At 43.6% G+C, this 24,504-nt stretch overlaps 1 protein-coding gene across 1 annotated transcript in view; it reads left to right on the forward strand.

The window, feature by feature from the left end:
* Nucleotides 1-4,378: 4,378 nt before the first annotated feature.
* The window catches only part of TSNARE1 (t-SNARE domain containing 1), a 329,654-nt gene continuing 309,528 nt past the window's right edge, over nucleotides 4,379-24,504 (forward strand). The window contains exon 1 of the mRNA XM_009637630.1: nucleotides 4,379-4,463. Within this exon, the coding sequence (XP_009635925.1) occupies nucleotides 4,379-4,463 (85 nt within the window). The remainder of the gene's footprint in view (nucleotides 4,464-24,504) is intronic.

Raw genomic sequence — 24,504 nt, forward strand, 5'->3', positions numbered from 1 at the left:
TCCAACCTGGCCTTGAATGTTTCCAGGGATGGGGCCTCCACCACCTCTCTGGGCAACCCCTGCCAGTCTCTCACCACCCTCACTGAAAAGAATTTCTTCCTTATATCTAGTCTAAACCTACCCTGTTTTAGTTTAACACCATTACCCCTTGTCCTGACACAGCTGGCCCTACTAAAAAGATTTTCCCTATCTTTCCTATAGGCCCCCTTTAGGTACTGGAAGGCCGCAATCAGGTCTCCCCGCAGCCTTCTCTTCTCCAGGCTGAACAAGCCCAACTCCCTCAGCCTGTCTTCATAAGAGAGGTGCTCCAGCCCTCGGATCATTTTTGTAGCCCTCCTCTGGACCCACTCCAACACTTCCATGTCCTTCTTGTGCTGAGGGCTCCAGAGCTGGACGCAGTACTCCAGGTGAGGTCTCACCAGAGCAGAGTAGAGGGGGTCCTCCAGTCTGCCAAGGCAGCCATGAATGTCTCTCAAGTTGCTTCAGGCATCATAGGAAGAAAATAGCAGAATCCCAGAACCACTGAGGTGGGAAGGAACTTATGCACATTATCTTGTCCAACTCCCCTCCTCAGAGCAGGGTCACCTAGAGCAGGTTGCTCAGGCTGATGTTCAGTCTTCCATATCTCCAAGGATGGGGACTCCACAACCATTCTGTACAACCTGTGCCTGTGTTTGACCACCCTTACTATTAAAAAAAAACAAAAAACAAACAATCCAACAAAAAAAGCAACAGCTTTTTTTCTTTTTTTAAGTGGAATCTCCCATCTTTCAATTCATCCCCACTGCCTCTTGTCCTGTTAGTGAGTACCACTGAGAAGAGTTTGGTTCCATCAGGTTTACTTGCTCCCATCAAATATATATACATGTTAGTGCACACAGACACCCCACTCTGAGCCTTCTTCTCCAGGCTGAACAGTCCCAGGTCCTTCAGCCTCTCCTCACATATCAGTTGCTCCCATCCCTTAATCACCTTCATGGCCTTTTGTTGGAATCACTCCAATATGTCCATGTCTGTTCTTTTCCATTTCTTTCCAGTATGCTCATGTCTTTCTCAGTCAAACTCAATCTTAAAAACATCTGACTTGCCTAAAGTACTCTCTAACCTATTTCTTCCATGCTGAAATCTTGCCTTTCATTCCTACTACTGATTACACTGACCAACTGAATGTCCCTCTAAACGGAGACTGATGTGTATAGGGGAACTCTATAAATATTTTTGCCTGCTTGATTTTGCCTGCCAGTATCTTTCCCAATCCAAGAAACATGGACCAACCCTTTTCTTGAGAACCTACATCCTACTATTATACTCACTGCATGATTGACTTCTACAGGATACACAAAACAAGAAGTAGTTGCATGTTATTAAAATACAAATTCATGCCTCTAGCAGGATGGATGTTCTCTTAGTCTGCCTTGGGTATGGTTGTTCCTTCATTTGTATTTTAGGTGGTGAGGATGAAGTTGTGATAAAATATTTTTTTTTCCTTCTTTTTTATTTTTTTTTTCTGTATGTAGTATGTTAGGCAATGTGTGGTCCAATTTGTACAAACCTGTGATAAAATATTTTTTTTTTTCCTTCTTTTTTAATTTTTTTTTTTCTATATGTAGCATGTTAGGCAATGTGTGGTCCAATTTGTACAAACTGCCTTCACAGTAAATTGGGCAAGTCTTCTGAAGGAGCAGCAGATAAAAGACTTGGGAGGTGCCATGGGGATGGGGAAGGAAATGATTTTATTGCCAATCAAATTAAAGGTATTTAGGTCTGTCATTAAATTTTCCTGTGAATATATTACTGTGGGGTAGGAGCGTGGTTCCGGAGCTGTGTGAATAAGGGATTTTTCAATGGTTTAGTAGGATGGGGTGGGAGGTGTTTGTTTCTGAAAAAGGTTGGTAAAACTAAAACAAAATATTTCATTTTCAGTTCTTTCTTTTCTTTCCCCTTACAGGGAGAAATAGTTTTAAAATGGAAGCATGCTTTGGAAATGATAAATCAACATGAAGTATTTGGAGTGCTCTAAAAGCCTTCCTTCTCTCCCCCTTTCACACCACTCTGTTGGGGAAAAAATAGATGCATTCACTGTTTGCCAAAGAAACACTTGCCCAGTTGTAATCAAGTCATTTTACAACATGGTGTAGGATTTCACTCCATGTTTGTTGTATGTGGCCTTGGGGAAGTCATGGCAGCAAATGCTTCCACTTGCTTATCTCTAAAAAGAAAGGATGGGTCAGGATCAGCTGCTGTACAGAGGAAGTTTTTAAGCTGTTTGGGTTTCCCACTTCCCTGCTTACAGCAGCCTTAATCTGTAGCCATGCTGGGAGGTAAAGAAAATAACTCCTTATTCCCGCCCAGAAATTTTCCTGTAATTGTCTTCTATGTGCCCTTATTTTTCCACGTAATATTTTTGCTAGATCTTGGGTTGCATTTTGCAGTGGAGTTTGTGTTACTGTGGTCGTTGTGGGCTAACCTGAAACCTGGGAGAGGCAAGATTTGTTCCCAAGTCCACTGCAGACTTCCCAAGTGAATCTTCATCTGTTTCTTGTAGTGCTTAGTGGTTGTGAAGAAGAACTTCCATCAAGACACCATATATTATATTTTTATGGTACTTACAGTTTTATATGCTTGACGTGATCAGCTGTCATGTTGTTGAGTGTCTTGGAAATCCTTGATTCACAGATGGCTTCCAGCCTTACACCCCAATATCTTTCTCAGTACAAGGAAGACATGGACTGGTTGGAGTGGATATAGAGGTGAGGCACAAAAATGATTGGAGGAATGGAACACCTCTCCTATGAGAGAAGGCTGAGAGAGTTGGGGTTGTTTAGCCTGGAGAAGAGAAGGCTCTGGGGACACCTTGTTGTGGCCTTTCAGTACTTAAAAGTGGCCTGTAGGAAAGATGGGGACAGACTTTTTAGTAGTTCCTGTAGTGATAGGACAAGGACTAATGTTTTTAAACTAAAACAGGGTAGATTTAGACTAGATCTAAGGATGAAATTTTTTACGATGGTGGTGTTGCGACACTGGAACAGGTTCCCAGAGAGGCTGTAGGTGCCCTATCCCTAGAAACATTCAAGATCAGGTTGGACAAGGCTCTGAGCAATCTGATCTGGTTGAAGGTTTCCCTGCTCATTGCAGGGGGATTGGACTAGATGACCTCTAAAGGTCCCTTCCAACCTGAACTATTCTGTGGTTCTGCCATCATGCTGAAGGGGTTGCACAAGCTTGTTGGAGAGGGTGGGTTTTTGGTCCAGTTTTTTTGTTTGTCCTTCAGTTAAAAAATGGTATTTGTAAAGACAGAACAACTCCCTACATGGAGGGCAGGTGGTATTCCTAGTCATCTCACACCAATGTGTCCTCTCCACTGGACTCTCCCATGCTGTTATACTGCAGCAACACTTCATTGCTGCTTGGTGAAGGGCTACCCAGTAGGTAGCATTGTCTTCTACCTTTTTCAGGAAGTAAGTGTCTATCCTCAGCCTCCAGATTTCCCCTGATTGGGGTGGTTTTTTATAGTCTTGGTGTAAGGAAGCAGCAGCTGGCTTTGGTCCTGTATCATGCCCCAACTGGTGCAGCACAGTTATCTTTTCCTTTGTCATCATCGTCTCCATGCCTTAGGGTTGAAATATTTTTAATATCAAAGTCCTGGGACCCTGCTGGTATGCTGGAGGGTATCTGGGGCCCATGGTGAGACAATGCCTGTGGATGGGAAGGGGGAAGGGTAGTCTTTCTCTGACAGTGCTACATTGATTTCATTCTGCTGCTACTACCTTAGGCCTTGCAGCTTTTTTTAAGAAAAAAAAAACCCCAACAAACCAACAAAAACCAACAAGGAAAAATAACTCTGGCTCCAATATTTATACTAGAGGCCCAGAAGCTTATAATATAGCAGTAAACTGTCTCTTTTGAGAGCTCATCAAGATTGCAGTATGATGGATAGACTCCTAGCCAGCTGTGTAGTGGTAATGTTCCAGAAGACAGCATTACCTTTTTTTGATCTAGTGCCTAGTCTTTGCCTACCAGCTTGGGATCTCAAAGCACCTTGTGAACAGCAAGGAATTAAAAGTCTTGCCGCAGCTGCAACAGATAAATGGTTGCTCTTTATCACTGGAGAAAATAAGGCACAGGAGGTCAAATGACTTGTTTGCCCCCAAGATCAGCTGTAGTCCAGGAGACTTGGATTTTAGTGCTTTGGGGTTTTTTGCAGGTAGGCATCCTGAAGTTTGGAGATAGTCCTGTATTTTTTCATTTGCATTTTTATTTTTTTTTCCTTTTTTCTTAGAATACTGGGGTTTAACTGACTGTTAACAGTGTTGTATCTGTCTTTTTCTCTGTTTTCTTAGGTTTGGAGTATAATCCCACATCCATTGCTATCTAGAAAATGTCTTATGGATCCATTGATGGGAGTGGATTTGGGAGCAGGAATCCATTTGGAGGCCCTTCGAGACAAGGCTATCAACCTCTTGGTAACGTATTGATCCTTTGCCATAGTTTTTTCGAATCGACTCCCTGGAGACTGAAGTTTTACTTGCTTGTGTTCAGTGCGGCTGAGGTATAAATACCACACTCTCTCCAGAGGTCATTTCTGATAGTATTTTCAAAGGTGAAAACCAAAGTTTTGTTGAGTTCCATTTGTATGATGAGACACAACATCTTGCCATGCTCAGGACTTGAGGCTGCAACATGGAAGAGCAGCACTGATGAGGATTTTGGAGGTATTTTGGGGTACTACAAGAAGAAATGTAGCGTATTCTCTAGACCTGCTCATGACTTTCCTCATCTACCCAGCACCTTTGCAAGAAGTTTATCCAAATGGTTCCTCTGTGGCTGGCTTTAAGGACACAGATGATGGGAGTAGATGGGAAGATGTACAAAGGGCAGCACGCTGTGCTTCCACAGAGGGTAACTTAACCACTCTGGAGGGTGCTTGAATCTGGGAAATGTGCTTGCCTGTGGCAGCAGGGTCAAAAAGTTGCTCAGGAAATGCTGAAACCATAAACAGTGTCTTGCACATGACTGTGGATTCTATTTTTGTGGCATGTTTTTAAGCAAAGACCAGATGTGCTTTCCTTACCTGTTTCCCCCCCTTGCCCCAAAGCACTCTAGAGATGCTAAAGTAGAAAGAGCAAAACATCTCGGTGTCAACCTGTGTATTTGAAATGGTTCCAAATGTGCGAGTAAAAGCTGCGCTTCATAAAAGCAAATTCATCATGTAATTGTCATAACATGGAACGCAGCTAATGATTATAACCTCCTGCTTTTGTGTGTTGAAGGCGTTGACTCTACTGTGTCCCCTTCTTGACACAGGCAGGTTGTAGGAGTCATCCTTTGCCAGAAGAACACTGGGTAACGCAACAGTTGTCCCTGTTGACATGGGGCTGGCTCGTGCATGGAGGTGGAAAGTAGGTCTCATCCTGCCCACTTCTGAGCTGCTGTTCAAATGGCCAGCTCATGCAGGCATGGGCAGATAAGACCACATCTCCAGCTGCCCAGATGTGCACCAGATTCTGATCTAGATGGGCATTGCTATAGGGCTGGATCTGTGTTAATCTAGTCTGTCTTTCAGCAAGCCTCATTAGCTGGAGCATATTCTCGCATTTAATTTTGGTCCTGGGTCTGGCTTGCACTGCAGGGTGCAGGCTGCAGTGGCTATGGCTATGGTGTAGATGCAACTGGGAGTTCAGGCCTCTGCAGAAACATCAGGAAAGGGGACCTTGTAACATGACAAAGGGCTGTGTTATCGCTTCGCACCAGGGAAGAACATCACCCATCTCTTCAACTGCCTTTGATTTCAACTGGGCTGTTCATTAAGGCAGCCTGACTGGCTTTTCAAGTTTTGAGGGTTGCAAATGTTCTTTGGGAAACATTTCGTTGTTTTGCAAATAGCTGTTCCCCCTGGATGGAAATATAAAAGAAGCATAGAGGTTCCTCTTGGTTTTCTGTTTTCCTACGAGTTTGGGTGTAATTATGATCTTTTTTTCTTTGAACAGGGAGAAGGTATTGCAGTAAGTGCAAGTCGTCTGTTCAGTCGTAAATAGTGATTTTTAGGCTATTCTACAAGGCATAATTAAAGGCATAAAAGCAAGGAAGAATGGGATACTTGGGCACAATGAAAGAACCGTAAGAAAAGAGAATTGAAATGTGGACTAGCCAAATGATGAATCTTGGTGCATTGTAGTTTAGGTTAAAAAAACATGAATACTTATTGTGCTATATGAAAGGACCACTATTTTTAATGCAAATGCACAGAATCATTCAAGACACTTGAAATCTCTAAATATTTGAAGAGATACCTCATTGTGCCCAGCTTGCTCATCGTTTTTCAGTTACTCATGTGACGCTGAAGCCACCCTCAGTGGATTGCAAAAAGCAGCTCATGTAGAAACATCAGCTTTCTTGAGACAGCCACGGTCTGTCACCTGCCCGAGTGGAGCCTGTTAACATATTGGCTTATGTCTTGGAGTTGAATGCTGGCTTCCTCTCCATGCATGCACACATCATCTAGGGTGGCATTGTGATGGATACATCTCCAAAGTCCTCCAGGGTTGATTTTTCCAGCAAGCCAAAATTGGTTATGGACTAGCCAAATATGGGGTTAGTCCTTTGGTTAGGCTTCCCTGTGGAAAGGACTGCAAGGGAAGGAATCTGATTGTGTTGCCCAAGGGCAGCTTAGAGAAACTTTTCTCTTTTCTGTGTGTCTCAATCAGAGATGTTACATCTGAACCTGCCTAGCTCCCCATGCATCTTCACCGTGGGAGACTGAGTAACACATGCTGGATGTCTTTTGTTGTAGTATCCCCAAATATTGTCATTAATTAAGTGTCTGGAGTAATGCAACACTAATCGTCTGCCTCCTGCTTCTGAAAGATGGATGACGGGCTTGCTAAGAAAAACTGCCCACTGTATTAGATCATGGTATGGCTGGAACAAAAGAGCGTGGCCTTCCTGCTAGCGTATGTATGTCTGCTTGCAGTGGGTGCAGACCTTGATGGACATATTCTGCCTGTGCTCTAAACCTCCCCTTCTTTTTATATCTAATAAATAAATAAAAATGGGTACTAGCATCCCTGCAGATAGTTACTGTCCAACAGTAGTGTGTGGTCCAGTGGTAATATTCAGGCAGCCAACAGAAAACAGAATCACAGGGGTTGGAGGGTTGGAAGGGACCTCGGGAGATCATCTAGTCCAACCCCCCTGCTAAAAAAGGTTCTCCTAGAGCATGTTACACAGGACTTCATCCAGGCGGGCTTTGAATACCTCCAGAGAAGGAGACTCCACAGCCCCCCTGGGCAGCCTGTTCCAGGGCTCTGTGACCCGCAGAGTAAAGAAGTTTTTCCTCATATTCAACTGAAACCTCTTATGTCTCCGTTTGTACCCATTCCCCCTTGTCCTGTCACTGGACACCACTGCAAAGAGTCTGGCTCCTGAACCGGGGAGCCCAGAGCTGGACACAGTACTCCAGGTGGGGTCTCACCTGGGCAGAGCAGAGGGGGAGGAGAACCTCCCTCGCCCTGCTGGCCACACTCCTCTTAATGCACCCCAGGATGCCATTGGCCTTCTTGGCAACAAGGGCACATTGCTGTCTCATGGCCAGCTTGTCATCCACCAGGACTCCCAGGTCCCTCCGGGCAGAGCTGCTTTCCAGCAGGTCAGCCCCCAGCCTGTATTGGTGCATGGGGTTCGACCTCCCCAGGTGCAGCACTAGACACTTGCCCTTATTGAATTTCATCAGGTTCCTCTCCGCCCAATTCTCCAGCCTGTCCAGGTCCCGCTGAATGGCAGCGCAGCCTTCTGGCGTATCAAAAAACCTGAGATCCTTCAACAAGAAAGGTGCTGGGGATGGCACTGCTTAATAGCCTTTAGGTAATAAATTGGCATGGAAGTCACATATGAAGAACAAGCAGGTTTCAGCAGCCCCAGCTCACCCAAGGAGCTGGAGGCTTGTCACAGCAAGTGGTCATACAGTTGGATGGGGTGAAAAAGAACTGCTGGGGACTTCATTTTTTAAATCTTTAATTTCATGAAAGAGAGCAAAGAAAAGGGGGCTCAGGTTTTGTTTGAGTTTTGTGGTTTGTTTTTTTTTTTAAAGGGTCCTCTGTCCCAATACCTCTCTGTCCATCTTGGCTGCCTTTCCTCTATGCTCGATCTGAATGCTCTCCCAGGCTGGGAAAGATTAGTTACTTGAAGGTGATTCCCTTGGCCCTGGGCTCATGCAATGATGGATGGACTTACAGCCCATCATGGGGCCGCATGGCAGTTGCCCTTGCTGACCAGACTAATTAGAGAGATCCGCAGGCTCTGTTTGTAGCAGTTTGGGGAGGAATCCTGGAGGCAGTTTGGGGGGGAATTTGGATTGCCTGGGAGTTCTGGGTGTCAGATGACTGCTTCAAACTCTGCTTTTGGTGGTGTTGCTGGATATTCAGGAATTCTTGGGGAAAAATCCCAAGTATACTTTTTTATTATTATTTTTTTATTGGAAATTGTAACAAAAGAGGGATCATGCTCAGCAAAACTCAAATGTTCTGTAACCTTAACTGGGGAGCACCCTAAAGTGTGTCATAAGGGAGACCACTGGGATTACTTGGAGTATAGCAGCTTTGGGGGTTGACAGTGCCATCCCACAGCCACTGAAGAACAGCAAGGAGTGGCAAGTGGAAGTGCAAGACATGTACCTGGTCTTCAGTTGTGAGTTATGGCCTCCTCCAGCAGCATCTGCATCCACTCCTTGTTCTACTCCCTCAAAACCCATGTATAATCAAGTGTTCCTCTGTTTCCTTGTAGGACCTTCTCTGGGCTTCAGCTGTACATTGCTGTTGCATGGAGAATAGGTAGTAGAAAGTTGTTGGTTTTTTGTTTTTGTTTTTATTTTTTAACCTGAGAAATTAAAAAGATTGAAATTACTTAAGAAGATTTTTTTTCTTAAGCATTGTGACATGTCTGAAATAAATGGAGACCAAACACTGTACAGCAGTAGGAATTAAACCCCGAATTCTTATGATTTTGATGTGCGTAACATGCACACTCTACCACGTTCAACCTATCTTCCCCAAAACATCTTTTTTGTGGGGAAAATGAACAAAACCTGCTGTACATAGGGAGGCATAGAGGTCAGGGAATTCAAATGGCTTGAATTAAAATGCCACAAGCCAGGAAATTTTTAACACTGCTTTTATTAACCTTAATGTGCCCTGGACATTAAATGCCAGATTTGAAAGGGTAATTTCGTATTCCAGAGGTGCAATGTTTCTAGGTGAGCTGAAGGGACCACTGGGTCAGTGCTTAATTTTACTGTGACTTCATCTAGACCATTTTTCCTTCAGTTGCTCATGAAGATACTGTGTGGGACACTGGCCAGATCTGTACTCAAGATATACCGCATGTGCGTCTTTCTCCTTGTCTGTTAGGTTGGTTATCTTGTCACATAACAAAATTAGATTGGTCCATGCAAGTTGTTCTTGGCAGTGTTCGCTGGGTATATATCACCTAATTATCATTTCAATACTTAGCAATTGTTAAATGATTTGTTCTAACATTTTTCCAGGAATCAGGTCTATAATTTTCTTTGCCCTCCCCTCTCTACCACCTACCTGCTACTCTGGTACACCAACCCGCTCTTGGGTAGGAAGAGGAAGTCCTATCTAGGTGCTGGCAACACTGTCTCTGTCCCATCTTAGCAGTTGGACCATCCTTCTGTCCTGTCTGTACATCTCTAATCCTGTTTTGCTTTTTTCTTAGCAGTTTCAGAATGTGGTTTGTCCTTAAAAAACCCATCTTGTCGTTCATTGTTGCCTTCAGACTGGCGAAATCATAGAGCCCATGTGCTGCGTGGGAGGGAGATGCTCACACCAGTCATGGCCCCTTTGGTGGGATGGGGATAGCAGGAGCTCTGCTGGAGACCCAGGTCCCATGGCTAAAGCTGGGGTAGATGTTCTGTAGACAAAACTTACTCAAAATCCCGTGTATGAACCAGCACTGTGGCTTGTCCACCACGTGGTCTCATTGCAGCTCTGGGTCTGATGGCAAACCATGGGAAGGAATGCCAACTTTGCATCTTGATACTGCAAAGTGCTGAAGCACATAACAAACTGTTAAGTACACAAGGAGTCCCTCTGAGGTTAATTAACATTAAGCAGGTGGTTAATCCTTTTGCTATATTGGGACCTGAATACTGCTTTGTTTTTGCATTAACTTCTCAAATTACTTCCAATACTTGCAACACTATTAAAGGGACAATGAAACCCTTGGTCATTGCAGCGTATAACATTGTCCAAAGGGTCTGGAAGCTGGACCAGGTCTGGTCGTGGCAACTATTCCTCACTGGAGCAATGAGGGACCCAACTGTGCACTTAAATGTCCTTAATATAGAGTGTTAGAAAGAGTTAAAAGCAGTGAAAGAAAGCAAGAAGAAAATCTTTGAATCGTTTAGGGAGATTCAAAGCTACTATGCAATATTAGGGCTGCTTTTTTCAAAAGTTAAATCATTTAAAACTGAAGGATCAGACCATGTCTTGATCACATTCAGTAATATAACCAAAGCATGCTTTTGGGATGGAGTCCCATCAAGTTTAGAATGGAAGGAAGGACTTAAAGTGTGACCTTGTGTAGCACCTTTTCTCTGCCATGCGTAGATGGGTTTACAAATATTACTCCAAGGTTTCCACCTGGACTGTAAAGAAAGTGGTCTTTTCTTTATTTCATATAGCACTAATCAATAAAATGGCTTGTCAAATGTTGTGTAAAAAGTTTCTGAGAGTCTTAATGACTGACTTTCACTTCTAAGTCTTGGGTCCTGTCATATTTTCTTGAATTTTTGCAGACATGGAAGTAGAATCATAGAATCGCTTTGGTTGGAAAATCTGTCGTATTTTCTTGAATTTTTGGAGACATGGAAGTAGATGACTTGGGTGTTGTACTAAATACGTTAGTTGGCCTGAAATAAAGTACTGGTCAAAGCTAGATGACTCGGGTGTTGTATTAAATAAGTTAGTTGGCCTGAAATAAAGTACTGGTCAAAGCCTGGATGCAAGTAACACAAAAAATGATAAGATGATCTCTCCTACTAGACAATCTCAAAAAGCTTTTTGTGGTGTCTACAGAGGAATTATTTCGTATTGTTTCTTTGCTATTGTGCAAGACTTCCAAATATAAATTTATTTCCTTAGTCCAGTTTCACTAAATTTGCAGGATATTCTCTGTTTTACATCCAGTTCTTAGAGATCTTAGCAGTGATTTAATGAATTAATAAGCATAAACATAAGAAAACATATTAAAGAATAATGAACAATGTGTTTTATAGAAAAAGGAATTGCCAGGATAATTAACTTCCATACACAAATTAACTTTGAAACTGTTTGTTTTGAAAACCTCTGCCCTATCCCTTCTGGCACTTTTAACTTTATAATAGAAGTTTTGCTATAATCTCAGTATTTCAGGGGAGTTAAGTGGTTCTGCATTTGTTTATATAACTAACAAAACCAGAACACACCATTGGAATAAGGACATGGAACTGTTGGAACGGGTCCAGAGGAGGGCTACAAAAATGATCCAAGGGCTGGAGCCCCTCTCCTACGAGGACAGGCTGAGAGAGTTGGGCTTGTTCAGTCTGGAGAAAAGAAGGCTACGGGGAGACCTGATTGCGGCCTTCCAGTACCTAAAGGGGGCCTATAGGAAAGATGGGGAACGTCTTTTTAGTAGGGCCAGCTGTGTTAGGACAAGGGGAAATGGTTTTAAACTAGAACAGGGTAGGTTCAGGCTAGAGGTAAGGAAGAAATTCTTTACAATGAGGGTGGTAAAACACTGGAACAGGTTGCCCAGAGAGGTAGTGGAGGCCCCATCCCTGGGAACATTCAAGGCCAGGTTGGATGGGGCTCTGAGCAACCTGATCTAGTTAGCAGTGTCCCTGCTCACTGCAGGGGGGTTGGACTAGATGACCACTAGTGGTCCCTTCCAACCCTAAACATTCTATGATTCTATGATTCTATGAATAAATAAGTGTTTTAATGAAATATGTGAGGGTGAGCTGACAACTTCATAGCACTTAAAAAAACCCCACAAAACAAAACAAGAACCTCTTGGATAAAAATAAACTTTTTTTTTTTCCCTCTACCAATTTTATTTGCTAGTCTGGTCATCCAAAGCTGTTTTACTGCAAACGTGTAAAAATCATGCCAGTGGTCCCAATCTTTAACAGAAAATCAGAAAGCAAAGACGCTGGCCTCTCCTGGAGCAGCGTTCAGCTGGAAATGCATTTAAACATCTCATCTTCTCAGAATACCTTGCTTCATTTTCCACTCGATTACAGTCAAATTAGAAGTAGCTTAAGAAGATCCTCTCCCCGTGGTCTGCTCGTCATATGGGTAGAGGTGCCTTCACAGGGAAAGAAGAGCGGGATGAACATGCTGGTGTTTCCTTTAGTTTCACAATGGATGCCTGGCTGTGAACCCCCGACCTGAGGTTGCCCTTCTGGGATGTCTTTCCAAGTGGATGTATTTATGTCCCTAAAGGAGAAGAGACTGTCCCATGATTTAGTTTCAGCTCCTGAAATTAATATAGCTCAATGCTTTTTCCTTCTGGCTGCTCTTGCAGCTGGATGACCTCTGGCAGTCAGTAACCAAAAGTTTTTCCTTGTTCAGATGCAGAGGAAAGAAAAGTAAAAGTTTTATTAAAAAAAATAAAACTCAGCTATCGCTTCATGGAAAGTTTGTATCAGTTCATGTTTAAGCTATTCAGACCTGGACAAGACGTCAACAGTCCCGAGATTTCTTTAATACCGTCAGTTCAATCCAATTCTTTGCCAACTTTCTCAGTTGCTCAAGAGCACTTCTCTAGTTAGGAGAGCAGAAAGGTCTTTAGAGCCCTTGTCCAACAAGTCATGAGTGAGTGCTTGGCTATATTATGATATTCCTGCAAGTGCTCTGAACCTTCCTTAACATTTTCTCTATGCCTGGTCTTGCACCCTGTGCTTTGAATCCTGTGCTTTGCATCTTGGCAATATCAGATGCTTGGTACAGGAGCCTTCTTTCTTACACTGTGCCTACAAATAAGTCTACCTGAAGCAAGACATGGCTGAAATTGAGCAGTAGGGTTACTCCATGACCTCGTACGAAAGTCTGTCTGTGCTTGCTGAATGATGATCCACAGGAAATAGCTGAGGTTGGAGCTCCGACCAACCAAGTTGGTTATAACACCAAGTTAGGTGGGAGCGTTGATGTGCTGGAGGGTAGGAAGGCTCTACAGAGGGATCTGGACAGGCTGGATCAATGGGCTGATGCCAATTGTGTGAGGTTCAACAAGGCCAAGTGCTGGTCCTGCACTTGGGTCACAACAACCCCACGCAACGCTACAGGTGTGGGGAAGAGTGGCTGAAAAGCTGCATGGCAGAAAAAGACCTGGGGTACTGGTTAACAGCCAGCTGAATATGAGCCAGCAGTGTGCCCAGGTGGCCAAGAAGACCAATGGCATCCTGGCTTGTGTCAGGTATAGTGTGGCCAGCAGGAGTAGGGCAGTGATCATGCCCCTGTCCTGGGTACTGGTGAGGTCGCCCCTTGAATGCTGGGTTCAGTTTTGGGTCCCTCACCACAAGAAAGACGTTGCGTTGCTGGAGCATGTCCAGAGGAGAGCCACAAAGCTGGTGAGGGGTCTGGAGCACAAGTCTTATGAGGGCTGAGGGAACTGTGGTTGTGTAGTCTGGAGAAGAGGAGGCTGAGGGGAGACCTTATCGCTCCCTACAACTGCCTGACAGGAGGCTGTAGTGAGGTGGGTGTTGGTCTCTTTTCCCAAGTAACAAGTGATAGGACAAGAGGAAATGGCCTCAAGTTGCGCCAGGGGTGGTTTTGATTGGACATTATGAAAAATTTCTTCCCCAGAAGGGTTATCAAGCACTTAGAATGGACTGCCCAGGGAAATGGTCAAGTCCCCATCCCTGGAGGGATTTAAAAGATGGGTAGATGAAATGCTTAGGGACATGGCTTAGTGGTGGGATGGCAGGGTTAGGTTAACGGTTGGACTTGATGATCTTAAAGGTCTTTTCCAACCTAAATGATTCTGTGATTGTAAAACCTGTGTGCCTGAATGCGGCGTGTAGCCCACAGGCACACATATGCATCCAGGCCCTGCTTCATCACTCCTGCTCCCACCTGCAGATCTCGGAGACACCAAGGAGGGTGATTTTTCTCCTCATTTGCTTGCACAGCCTGGAGAATCTCCAGCATATCCAAAATACTGAGTCTGGTAGCTGCAGGCCACTGGTTTTCAGTAACAAATGAGGAACACTTCTTTTGACATAGGGGGAGAAAATCCTTTTAAATTTTAAGGTTCTGGACTTGAAAGCATTGAACTTGCAAGTCTTGGTCACCTCTGCCACTGGTCTGTAGTGTGGCCTTGTGCAAATCTCTTAACTTTCCTCTTTTCTTGTTTCCTTGCCATCCTGCCACCTAGTATTATCTAATTACTTAAATTCTTAAGGGTGCAGGATATATCTTTCTTACTCAATTAGAAAACCAGAATTTAGCATGCTTTGTGTATGTGTGCTTTTTCCTTTTTCTCTTTGAAGACGCAAGTGGAGCTTTATATTTGTTTCTTGCCAGCAAGGTGGGAATACAGATTTATGTGGCTTCTGAAATACATTAGTGGTGAATTGCTGTTCAGAAACCTAACTATAAGGGTGTATTTATTTGCACAAAGTACGCAAACTCACTTCTATGCACTATGAAGGGTAGACACAGCCGACCCAGAAATGTATGTGACACAAACAGAATTTGGATTGAGTGGAAAAAAAAAAAGAATAAAGCTTTTATCCATGCTGTCAGTCCAGAAATATAATTTCTAACTCTCTTCTTCCAGGTTGACGTTTGCTTGGAGGCAGACAGTGGCAGCTAGAAGTGAGCAGGGATTAAAGATCAACAGTGAGGAAGGACTTGACAAATATAAGCAGGTAGCTTGGGGGCTAGGGTGAATTAGGGTGGATGGAAAGCACTTAGAGTCAAGGAGGGATTTCATATAGGATGTTAGGATATACATGTTGTGGATCTTCCCTGAACTTCTCTGTTAGACTTGGATATTAATGGTTGGGATTCATGAGCACCTTTAGTAGCTGCTGATGGGACTGAAGGTAATGACAGTCCTGCAGTTGGTTGTAGTGGGGTGGAAGAAGCAGCAGCTTGCGTAGGTTTTGAGGTGTACAAGTAATTGCAAGTATATAGGTGTTTCTAAAACCAATTTCCCATTGCTTCCTGATCCCAAGCTGGAAAAGACAGGGTGAAGAAGGAGAAATAAATCCAAGCCCTGCTGATTTATACGTAAATGACCAAATGCAATGAACTTAGCCAGGAAACTAGCGCAAAGCTGGTGGAACTTGACAGCTCACCTCCTGATTACTCCTTGCGCTGCTGAACCTATGGTATGGTGGTGGAAAAGGCAAGTAGAAAGCTTACAATCTCTTGCCCCTGTGGTGGCTGGAAGACGGCTCTGTCCTGTCCCATCCCAGTGTTGTTTCATCCCCTGCAGAAAAAGAGTTTTATCCTTGTTTGGTGAATGGGGGATTTGGGTTGTGGAAGGATTCCTGCTCACAAAAAAACCCATTGCCTGCTCTGTTTCCCTTGGGGATTATATCCTAGGGTTTGAAGCTGGTGTGATTTCCATGGAAAGGGCTTTCTCTTCCCCATACCTGAGCCGCAAGGTTTTCCTTAGCCAGAGTCCCTTGCTGTTAAATCTTGGTTATTACCTTAGAACAGGGACCACTGTAGCCACTGCAGTTTCTTGGCTTGTGATTCACAGGCCTTGCTCTCATCTAGCGCCGGCCATCCTTTGGGCTGAGCTGTTTCAGTCCTGGGCTCATCCTTCAGCAGAGCTGCGCGTGAGCTTTGCTACTGGGGTTTTTGAACATCTGCACAGCAGAAACCCAACAAGTTGTAAACTTGCTTTTAAATTTTAAAGGAAGCACTTGAATAAAGCAAAACTTGCCAATGGACAGTTATGTACATGTGGATTTTGTTTCTCTTAGCAGAACTGGTTAGCAGCTGTCTTCTATGGATGCACCTCTCTCTTCTGCCTGGATGGTTTCTTAGTCTGGAGAAGCACTTGAAGAAAGTGTCGTTTCTGCTGTCTTGTAGCTGTGGGCATTTGATACAGGTTGTCATCACAGACACTTTGACTTGTTTGCAACTTCTTCCCTTGGCTAAGATGCCAATGAAGCAGTTGGAGAATGAAGTAGGGCTGGGTTTGCCCTTCAGGGTACTGCTTTGGCATACAGGGAAGTCAGGTCTGGAAGAACCAGTCCTGAAGACTTGAGGACAGTCTTGAAGAACCATAGAATATGCTGTTCATAATGACTCTTCAAGCTAATAAGAGCAGAGCTGGTCTCTCACAACCTTTAGTTGTGACACCCCAAACAGTACGTGCATTTTATTTGCTGTTTCCGTGCCTTTCTGCAATGCAAATGCTTTCTTGCCCCAAATAACTCATCTTTTTAGAGAAGGTCAGGGTCAGAGACTGACACTTCTTATTGTTTTGAGGTATTTGCCATTGTTATCCATGTCCCAGTCCACAGAGCCACGGGGGATGGACAGAATGGCTCTTGTCTGGTGACACTGGGGAATGTGTCCAGTTATTCTAAATTGCAGAGCAGCTTCCTTGGGCTAACATGCTATTTTTAGTTTTAATTGTGCTTAGCCTATCTAAAAAACTTGATTCTTTTGTCCCTGGCAAAGACCCACACGTCTAGCAGCCAGGCATGCTGCCATCTTGCCAGATGGCCAGCAGGGCAGTGGCCAGCACAACTGTGTCACATCTCCTCTGCTTGGCAGCACACATTCCCAGGTGACAGTCACCATCCGCTTTGAACTTAAAACACATCCAGGGACTGGCCAAACAAATGTGCTGGCTTTAATCCAGCCCCGTGTAGCAGTAACTTCATTGAACTTTGTGGAAATAATGCCTACAACTGCTTTATAAGCATTTAGGACTTGCTGAGAAGGCCCCTGTCTTTGACATGTGCTGGGTGAGCAGGAGGTTGGCTTTGGGATGTCCACTTTTCCAGACCTCAGGCTGGTTTCATGAAACATCTTCAGATCTTTTAGATGTCTAGTAGAAACATATTATTGGAACGTCTGTGTTTCTTACCTTTCTCTGGCTGCTGAGGGGTGAAGTGGGATGATAAACTTTTTTTTTGTTTCTAGATAAACACATCCTAAGTACATGAAGATGCTTTAATTCCTTCTAAATGCAGTATTTTTAATGGGAATTAAGCCTGCAGCACGTTGAAGTGGTAGGCAGGCAATAATTCTAGGGAGGTACAGCACCAGGATTAAAATATTCACAGTGGGCTTTTTTTACAGCCCATATCCCATTTTCAGAAATGCTTTTAAGGTCAGATCTCACAGGTTTCTAGGTACTTGACGATGCAGGTAGGGGCAGGGGAATGGGTAGTCCAAGGCCCCTTTCTGCTCTGGAAGGCTTTTAAGGGTATCTTGAAATACTCTTTCAACCAAAGGCTCTTCTATAGCCAAACCTGAGAGCTCCTAAATCCGTTGGAGCCCAGAAATGTGCTGAAATGGGATTAAGTGCCTTGAAATATTTCTGTGTGTTTGACCATTGCCTGCTTTTAAAGCTTCACCCAGGAAGATTTGGGAGTGGGTTTTCAGAGAAAAAAAGAACTTCCCATAGGTGTGGATGTACATGCCCATTGTGCAGACACATGCGAGGACTTTGGTTAGGTAGGGAATTTTATTTTTTTTTTCTGAAGTCCTTAGTGGACAGCAGAAGATGACTGAAGAGCTGACCACAGCCACGCTGCATAAAATACTATATATCTTCTATTCCTTCTCCCCTCCTAATAGAGATGGAAATAGAAACGGAAAGAGATATAGCTGGCAAAGTAGAGGGACAAAGATACATAAAGAAGATTTTCTAAAGTCATAAATCCATCTTTTGGGGCTGGGAATACTACATGCCATGAACCTGAGCATGAAATGGGTCTGTTGTGTATGAAGCTGTGCTGAGGCAAGGCTGTTGGGAAACCTGTTCCCCCAAAAAAGAGGTTTTGAAGGGGGAAAGTCAGTCCGAAGTGCCTGAAAATGTCATACCTACCATACTTGTCCACTTGTATAGAGGCAACTGAAGTGATGGGCTGGGCAAAATGAGATTTCTGTATCACTTTCTCCCACTCATCCCCCACACCTCTTTTTTTATTTATTATTATTTTCACTTCCGTAAGATGGTATAAAGCACAGATTTATAAAGAGGGTTTGCTGCAAAGTAGTTTGTGAAGAACTTGGGTTTATGACAAAATGCGGCAAAAAAACCCTTTATTGCAATCATGTAGTAGTCAATTTTTTAGATTTATTTCAGGTACTGCAAGAGTTAAGCAGGTTGGGAAAGAAAAGTTGTCTGCTGCTTTTCCTGAAGTGCTTTGCCAGCCAGCCAGTAGCCAGCTGTCTGTGCTTTTGAACAATCCATAGATAATACCAAGCCAGAATCTAATAACAATAAAATAGCTGAAACCATATAGATGTGTTTGTATATCTACCTCGGGTGTATGCCTGTGCAGTATATGGATTTGTGTGTGTGTTTTTGAAATGTAATTTGGACTTTTCAGTTGTGCTGTCACTTCATACCTCCCCTTTTATAGTCTTTCTGCTAAAAAGGAAGTGTTGTCTATTCATATTTTTTTATTTTTGGATTTGTTAACAGAATTTCAATGTTTTCACAGAGATTTTTTTTCCTTCTTCTTCTTCATGGGGTTTTCACACTTACTGCTCATCAGTGAAGAAGAAACCAGGCCCTGTTGACAAGCTGACAGGGAGAAAAAATGCATGCTTATGTACAAGATTAATAAAAAAAAAGTTTCCTTTTGGGAGATTTAACTTCCTGGAGATCAGATAGTTGGGCCGCTTTGGGTTTGGGGCATGCCTGGCATCCCCCTACAACAAGATGAGGGATGTTAATTGAGTTGTTAGTGTATCCTATGTCAACACTTCTTTTTCCCTCCATACTCCCAGATTTGACTTGGGAAGAGTCCAGCTTTCTTTCTTTTTCCTTTTTCTTTTTTCCTTTTTCCTTTTTCCTTTTTCCTTTTTCCTTTTTCCTTTTTCCTTTTTCCTTTTTCCTTTCCCTTTCTCCTTTCTCCATTCTCCTTTTTCCCTTTTCCTTTTTCCTTTTCATGATGTCCAGTTAGTGGGCGGAGGGCTGCTTGCCTTGCTGCTGCTTTCCATCTCTTTTGTTTCTGGTTTCGGGTTGAATATCCTATTCTCTTTGGTCCACCTCTTTCTTTATTGCTGTGTTTTACTTCTTCCAAGCATGTCTGACACCTATTCAAAGCTGAGCTGAGAGGGGACGAGGAGCAGGCCAGCACTTCAGCATCACACTAGACGGTGGCAGTGCCTCTCTGCAATAGAAAGCCTTACAAGTGTTCCTTGTAGCATCTCTCCTCTTTGGCATTTGCATCAGGGTGGCTGTGAGTCAGGCAGAAGGGATTCCCTGCTGGCGGCAGGGGGCTTTCGCTGCCGTAGCACTCTGTAAATTCCTCTTCTTGGCTAAACACAAAAGCCAGCCTGCTTTCAGAGAGAAATGCTGGGTATTCTGCTTGACTTGCTGTCTCTCTCTTCCCTAACTATTTCTAAAAATCCCACCTCCTCTATATCCATTGATTTAGGCATAACAGGGACTCAGCTGCTTTTTTTTTTTTTTAATTTTTTTTTCCTCATTTGTTTTCTTCCCCTTCTCTCAGTCCCTTTCTTCTTACTTGCCTGTGCTGCTTTTCTTGGCCAGGTTTCCCAAAGCAAAGTCAATGACATTGTTTTACAGCGCTGTATAAATACTTCTCCTGGTTTGGCACAAGCGTATTTATGTCCATGTCCCTGTCAGTGCAGACTGCAGAACAGCTTTGTGCTCAAACTCCACCGTTAATCTCAGATCTCGGGGAGCAGGCTCCAGCTCTGAGCCACATCTTCATGGGAAGGGTGGGTGGTGCAGTCCTCAACCACCAACACAAACGCTTCCCCGTGCTGAAACCAGTCAGGTATTTTTAGTCCATTCCATCTTCTCATCTGAGATGGGGACCATTACCTGTAGGCTTAGATGGATTTTCCTACCTGAAGCTGTGTGTGGGATTATGTTGTTGCCATCCCTTGAAGCTTTTGCCAAAAGGAGATCTGTGTCATTGGTATCCTTGTGAGTGAGCTGCACTTTTAGCACAGTAAATAGATTTTCTCCTTTGTCTACCTGCTGAAGGACATGTGTATTTCTGTCCTCTAGAGAGAGTCCTCTTGGCCAAGGTTGTCATGATGATTTCTCATGAAACTCTACACATAGCAGGATGTTTACCAGCTCATTTGTACACTTGTGTTCTCAAGTCTGTGACCATGGCTCACTGGATTACCTTCATTAACTCAAGCATCTTCATGTGTGTCTTGCTTCCTTGACATGGAAGAGGGGAGGGAAGAGAAGGGTATCACCAATTTCCAGGGAGGTTTCCCTCCCTGCCCAGCCTGTGGAACAGGAGAGTGGCCAGGAGACCAGCTGAAGGGTTAGGAGACTTTACACACTGTTATATTTCTACTGCTGCTCTTTTAAAATGCATATTTCTTTGCCTGGGATGGGTTTTGGGTGCTGAGCTGCCTTTAAGCAGTGATTGTGTCAGTTTTCCTAAGTTAAGCAGGAAAGGAGGGGAAATGGAGAGCCAGAAAATGAAGGTGATTTAGCGGCGGCTGGTCCTAATGTGTTATAACACAGAGATCCTGACAAATACTTAAAGGAGCAAAGATATCAGATTCCAGCATAAGAAATATCTCAATTCCTGGAGGAGGCTCTACCAGGCCTTTTAATGACCCCCAGTGGCCGAGATCAGTTTTATCTCATCCACAGCTTTGCAGAAACACGTTGCCACGGATGAAAAGCTTTGCGGCAAAAGTTGTGTACAGAACTTGGCTATACAGGAGCCAAGCACCAAGAAATAACGTGGAGATTAGCGCAAGCTTGGGACCCAACCAGAGTTTCCTTGTTGCAGTGCTGGTTACTGGGCTGCAGCATGCGAATGCTTCTCCATCGGCTTTAGCTCAGCTTCCTCTGCCTGTGCCCGGATTTAGAAGATCAAAAAATAGATCAGGATATTGGCTGTGTCTTCTGGGAGGAGCATCACCAGGTTTGAAGATGCAATCATTCAAAAATAAAGAAATGAAGGTTGGTGCCCTCTAATGCAGGAGCTGTTCTGCAGCTTTTTTTTCTTTTTATTTTCCTTTTTTTAATTTACATGATAACTAGTCTTCAAACTCCAGTGCTTCAGAGGAAACCTGAAACTAATTCTGCATTTGGATATTCTGGCTGGCTAAATGCTTTTTTTTGTTTTGTTTTGTTTTTTTTTGTTTTTGCCTGAAACTTATTCTGCACTTGGATATTCTGGCTGGCTAAATGCTTTGCTTTTTTTTTTTTTTTTTTTTTTTTTTTTTGAGAGGATGGTTCCAGTCCTAGGTTAAAAGTTAGAAAAAGTAAAATGCCTACTGATACCTGCAGACATCATGAATTTGCATTTTTTGTGAAACTGAAATTTTTGACAGCTCAAGGTGAGAGTCAGCACAGCTGGCAGGCCAGTAGTGGGGGGTTTGGTGCCTTTTCATTGGGAAACCACCTCATGCATGGCCAACAAACCACCTTGGGTGTGTCAAGGGTGGCTGCAATTGGGAAGGTGGTGATAGGGGATGGGGAGCCCAAGGAAGCAAATTAAAGTGGCTCTCCTGGGACACCCTGGTTTCTGCCTTGCCCCAAAGCTCCTTGCAGAGGTGGATCTGTCAGCAAACACATCAGCTTACCGCCTTTTCCATTTATTTCACAGCCCTGTGATGGGAGATGGTGCTTACCAACTGTAGGGGAAGAGCTTCTTGCACTGCTTCACCTTTTGCTGTGCCCAGCGGGAGAAGATAGCGATTATTCACTAGTTTGCGTCTCTTTCTTCTCCACAGCTGCAGTTCCCTGCTAAAATAGAGATCAAACTTGTGATTGCTCTGCTCACAGGTAACATGTAAAACTTGCTGCTTCAGGCATCAAGAAAGAGAGACATCTGAGCTGGAGCGGGGAGGCTGGAGAAATAGATGGAAGTGCTTGAATATGTTTGCAGACACCTTGCTTTTCCCTCCTGACTTGTACACATGAGGCTCCTTAGAAACCAAGGCTCTATAATCACACAGTCTAATCTTAAACCATGTAGAAGGCTTATTTTTTATGCTTTGGAATATAGCTCTTAGGGAGTTGTTTTGGTTGGTTGGTCCAGAGTTGCTCACAGAAGACTCAAGCTACCCATCAACGTGTGAAACTTCCTATGGGAAGATATCACCATGGCCAAAAGTTCATCTGAGCACAAAAACTATTTCTGTGGCCCCAAAGAATATACACAACTATAATGGTCAATATTTAAGGATAAAGAGATTAGACCCTTCTGCTTCAAGGTAGAAAAAAAAAAAAACCTCCTAAGGAATGAAGGCTTTGAAGGACCATTCCCGTGCAGGTTATCTCTCCATTTCTGTAGTTTCTCCATTGGTCCCAGAGGCAGGTGCTGAAACATGTGAACTTCTGATCTAGTCCATTGGCTCAGATCTTGTATAATACTTGTGCTTGCCTTAGGAAAAGTTTTGTTTGGGGAAAAGTTTTCTAATTTCTCTGCTGAAAGATGCTTTGATAGGGCAAGAAGGATAAAGAGGATAAAGAATCAGTGGATGTCTGCAGAACAGCATTGTATAAATTTAGGGTGGTTAGGGACGAGGCAAAAAAATAATCTTTTACAGAAGTGGTTACAGTATCTGTTTGGGACCTTATCAATGAATAATGAAGCAGGTTGCAGAAGACCTCCTCTGTGCCTTCATCAGAGATTTATCTTGTGGTTTATGAGACTCACTGGTGACCTCATGAGGAGGTTTAGAAAGGATTTTGCATTAGTGCTGTGTGTGCAAAAGGAAAGAAATGGGGATGGAGAAGAAAGATGGAAAGAAAGGGTATGGGACCCCTGTCGTGCAGAGCAGCCATAAAACTCTCAGGAAATGGGACCGTCATCCTCAAGGCAGAAGAAACGGAAACAGCAAGTTGGCTTGCCTGCATATTTTAATTTCTTAAATTAAGGACAGACCAAGGTGAAGTTCCCATCCTACTTGGGTAAAAGTAACTGTTCTTGACAAACTATGCAAACATTTCCCAGTGTTAGTGCAACTACCTGGAAGATCAAAGGAGAAATATTTTGTGCACGGTGAGTTTCCCACCCCTGAGACTGGAGCAAGAATAAATCACTTATTTTGCTGATAGGAAAACAAGACCACTGTGGGACAGAGCAGAATGCTCATTTAGACGTGATCTCCTGATATCCCCGGTGATTACATTTTATGCAGGATCAAGCACCAACCGCCTTCTGAAGCTCTCACAGTAATTCTTCAAGGTCAACTTCTTGTGTCCAGTAAGGACCCAGATGAATGGTAAATTTTGCTGGATTGAAATCTGCGAAGCATAACCCGTGTCCTTGCATCTGTAGTGACATAATTTTGCTCTGGGACTTTGGAGCAGGCACGCGCAAGTTGATTGTAACATAGCAGGCATGTCTGATGTCCCATCTTAAATCCCAGACTATTAACTTAATTAATATTGTAGGCTCTTAACACCTTTCCCTACTTGCGAGCTACCTTGCGTGAGACTGGAAAATGCTGCTGCTTCACCTTTCCTGGCCTTGTAGAGGCAGAAATGTGTGCCGCTTGGTCTGTATTAATTATTTCACTCTCAAGGTCCTGATCAGTCTTTGACAGAGAGCTCCACGTGGGCTTTTAGCTCTGGTGTTAAGCAGCTCCCTCGCTTTATACCAGGGGCTGTTGCACTTTGCTAGCACATGTAGTGGTACATGATGAAAGCCCACTTTCTAACTGTTGCAAAGCTATTTTAAAAGGTAAATGAGGGGATTTTCCCCCACTGTAAAGGTGGATAATGTAATTTTTCACTCATTTTAGCTAGAGTAGTGCTGTCCTCTGGCATAACCAGCCTAGTTATGTGCAAGTGAGAGTGCAAGTGTTGATTTTCCTAGGGAGATGCTGGTGCAGAAAAAGATGCAAAATTGCTCCAATTGATTTGCTGTTTGTGTGGACAAAGGGGAGGATGAGATGGTTAAGCTGCAGTCTGATGTGGAGATTAAATTCAGTTCAAGCAGCGCAGTGATGTGTCACTGAAGATTATTTTGAATATTTTAATTATTTCAATTATTTTGAATAGGCAATTGCTTAATCATATGCTTTTAGGTATCTCCAGATTGTTCAGTTTAGGTCTGCAGCTTATTTGAAAATATTTAGGCCCCTTGGAAGAAGTCTCCCCATTTTTCAATAAGAATATTTCCATCTTTTCCTCCACAGGGAGAGGAAAGGAGGGGTTGGGAAATGTTGAAACTTGATTTGTCTTAGCGTTCAGGACAAGACTGAAGAGTTGGATTCCCTGAGGTCTTGCCTCAGCCCTGACACTACCTCCCTCACTATTTCTGGGCAAAAACCGAAGCAG

The sequence above is a fragment of the Egretta garzetta genome, unplaced genomic scaffold (assembly GCF_000687185.1).
Source record: "Egretta garzetta isolate BGI_Z169 unplaced genomic scaffold, ASM68718v1 scaffold394, whole genome shotgun sequence".
Taxonomy (NCBI): domain Eukaryota; kingdom Metazoa; phylum Chordata; class Aves; order Pelecaniformes; family Ardeidae; genus Egretta; species Egretta garzetta.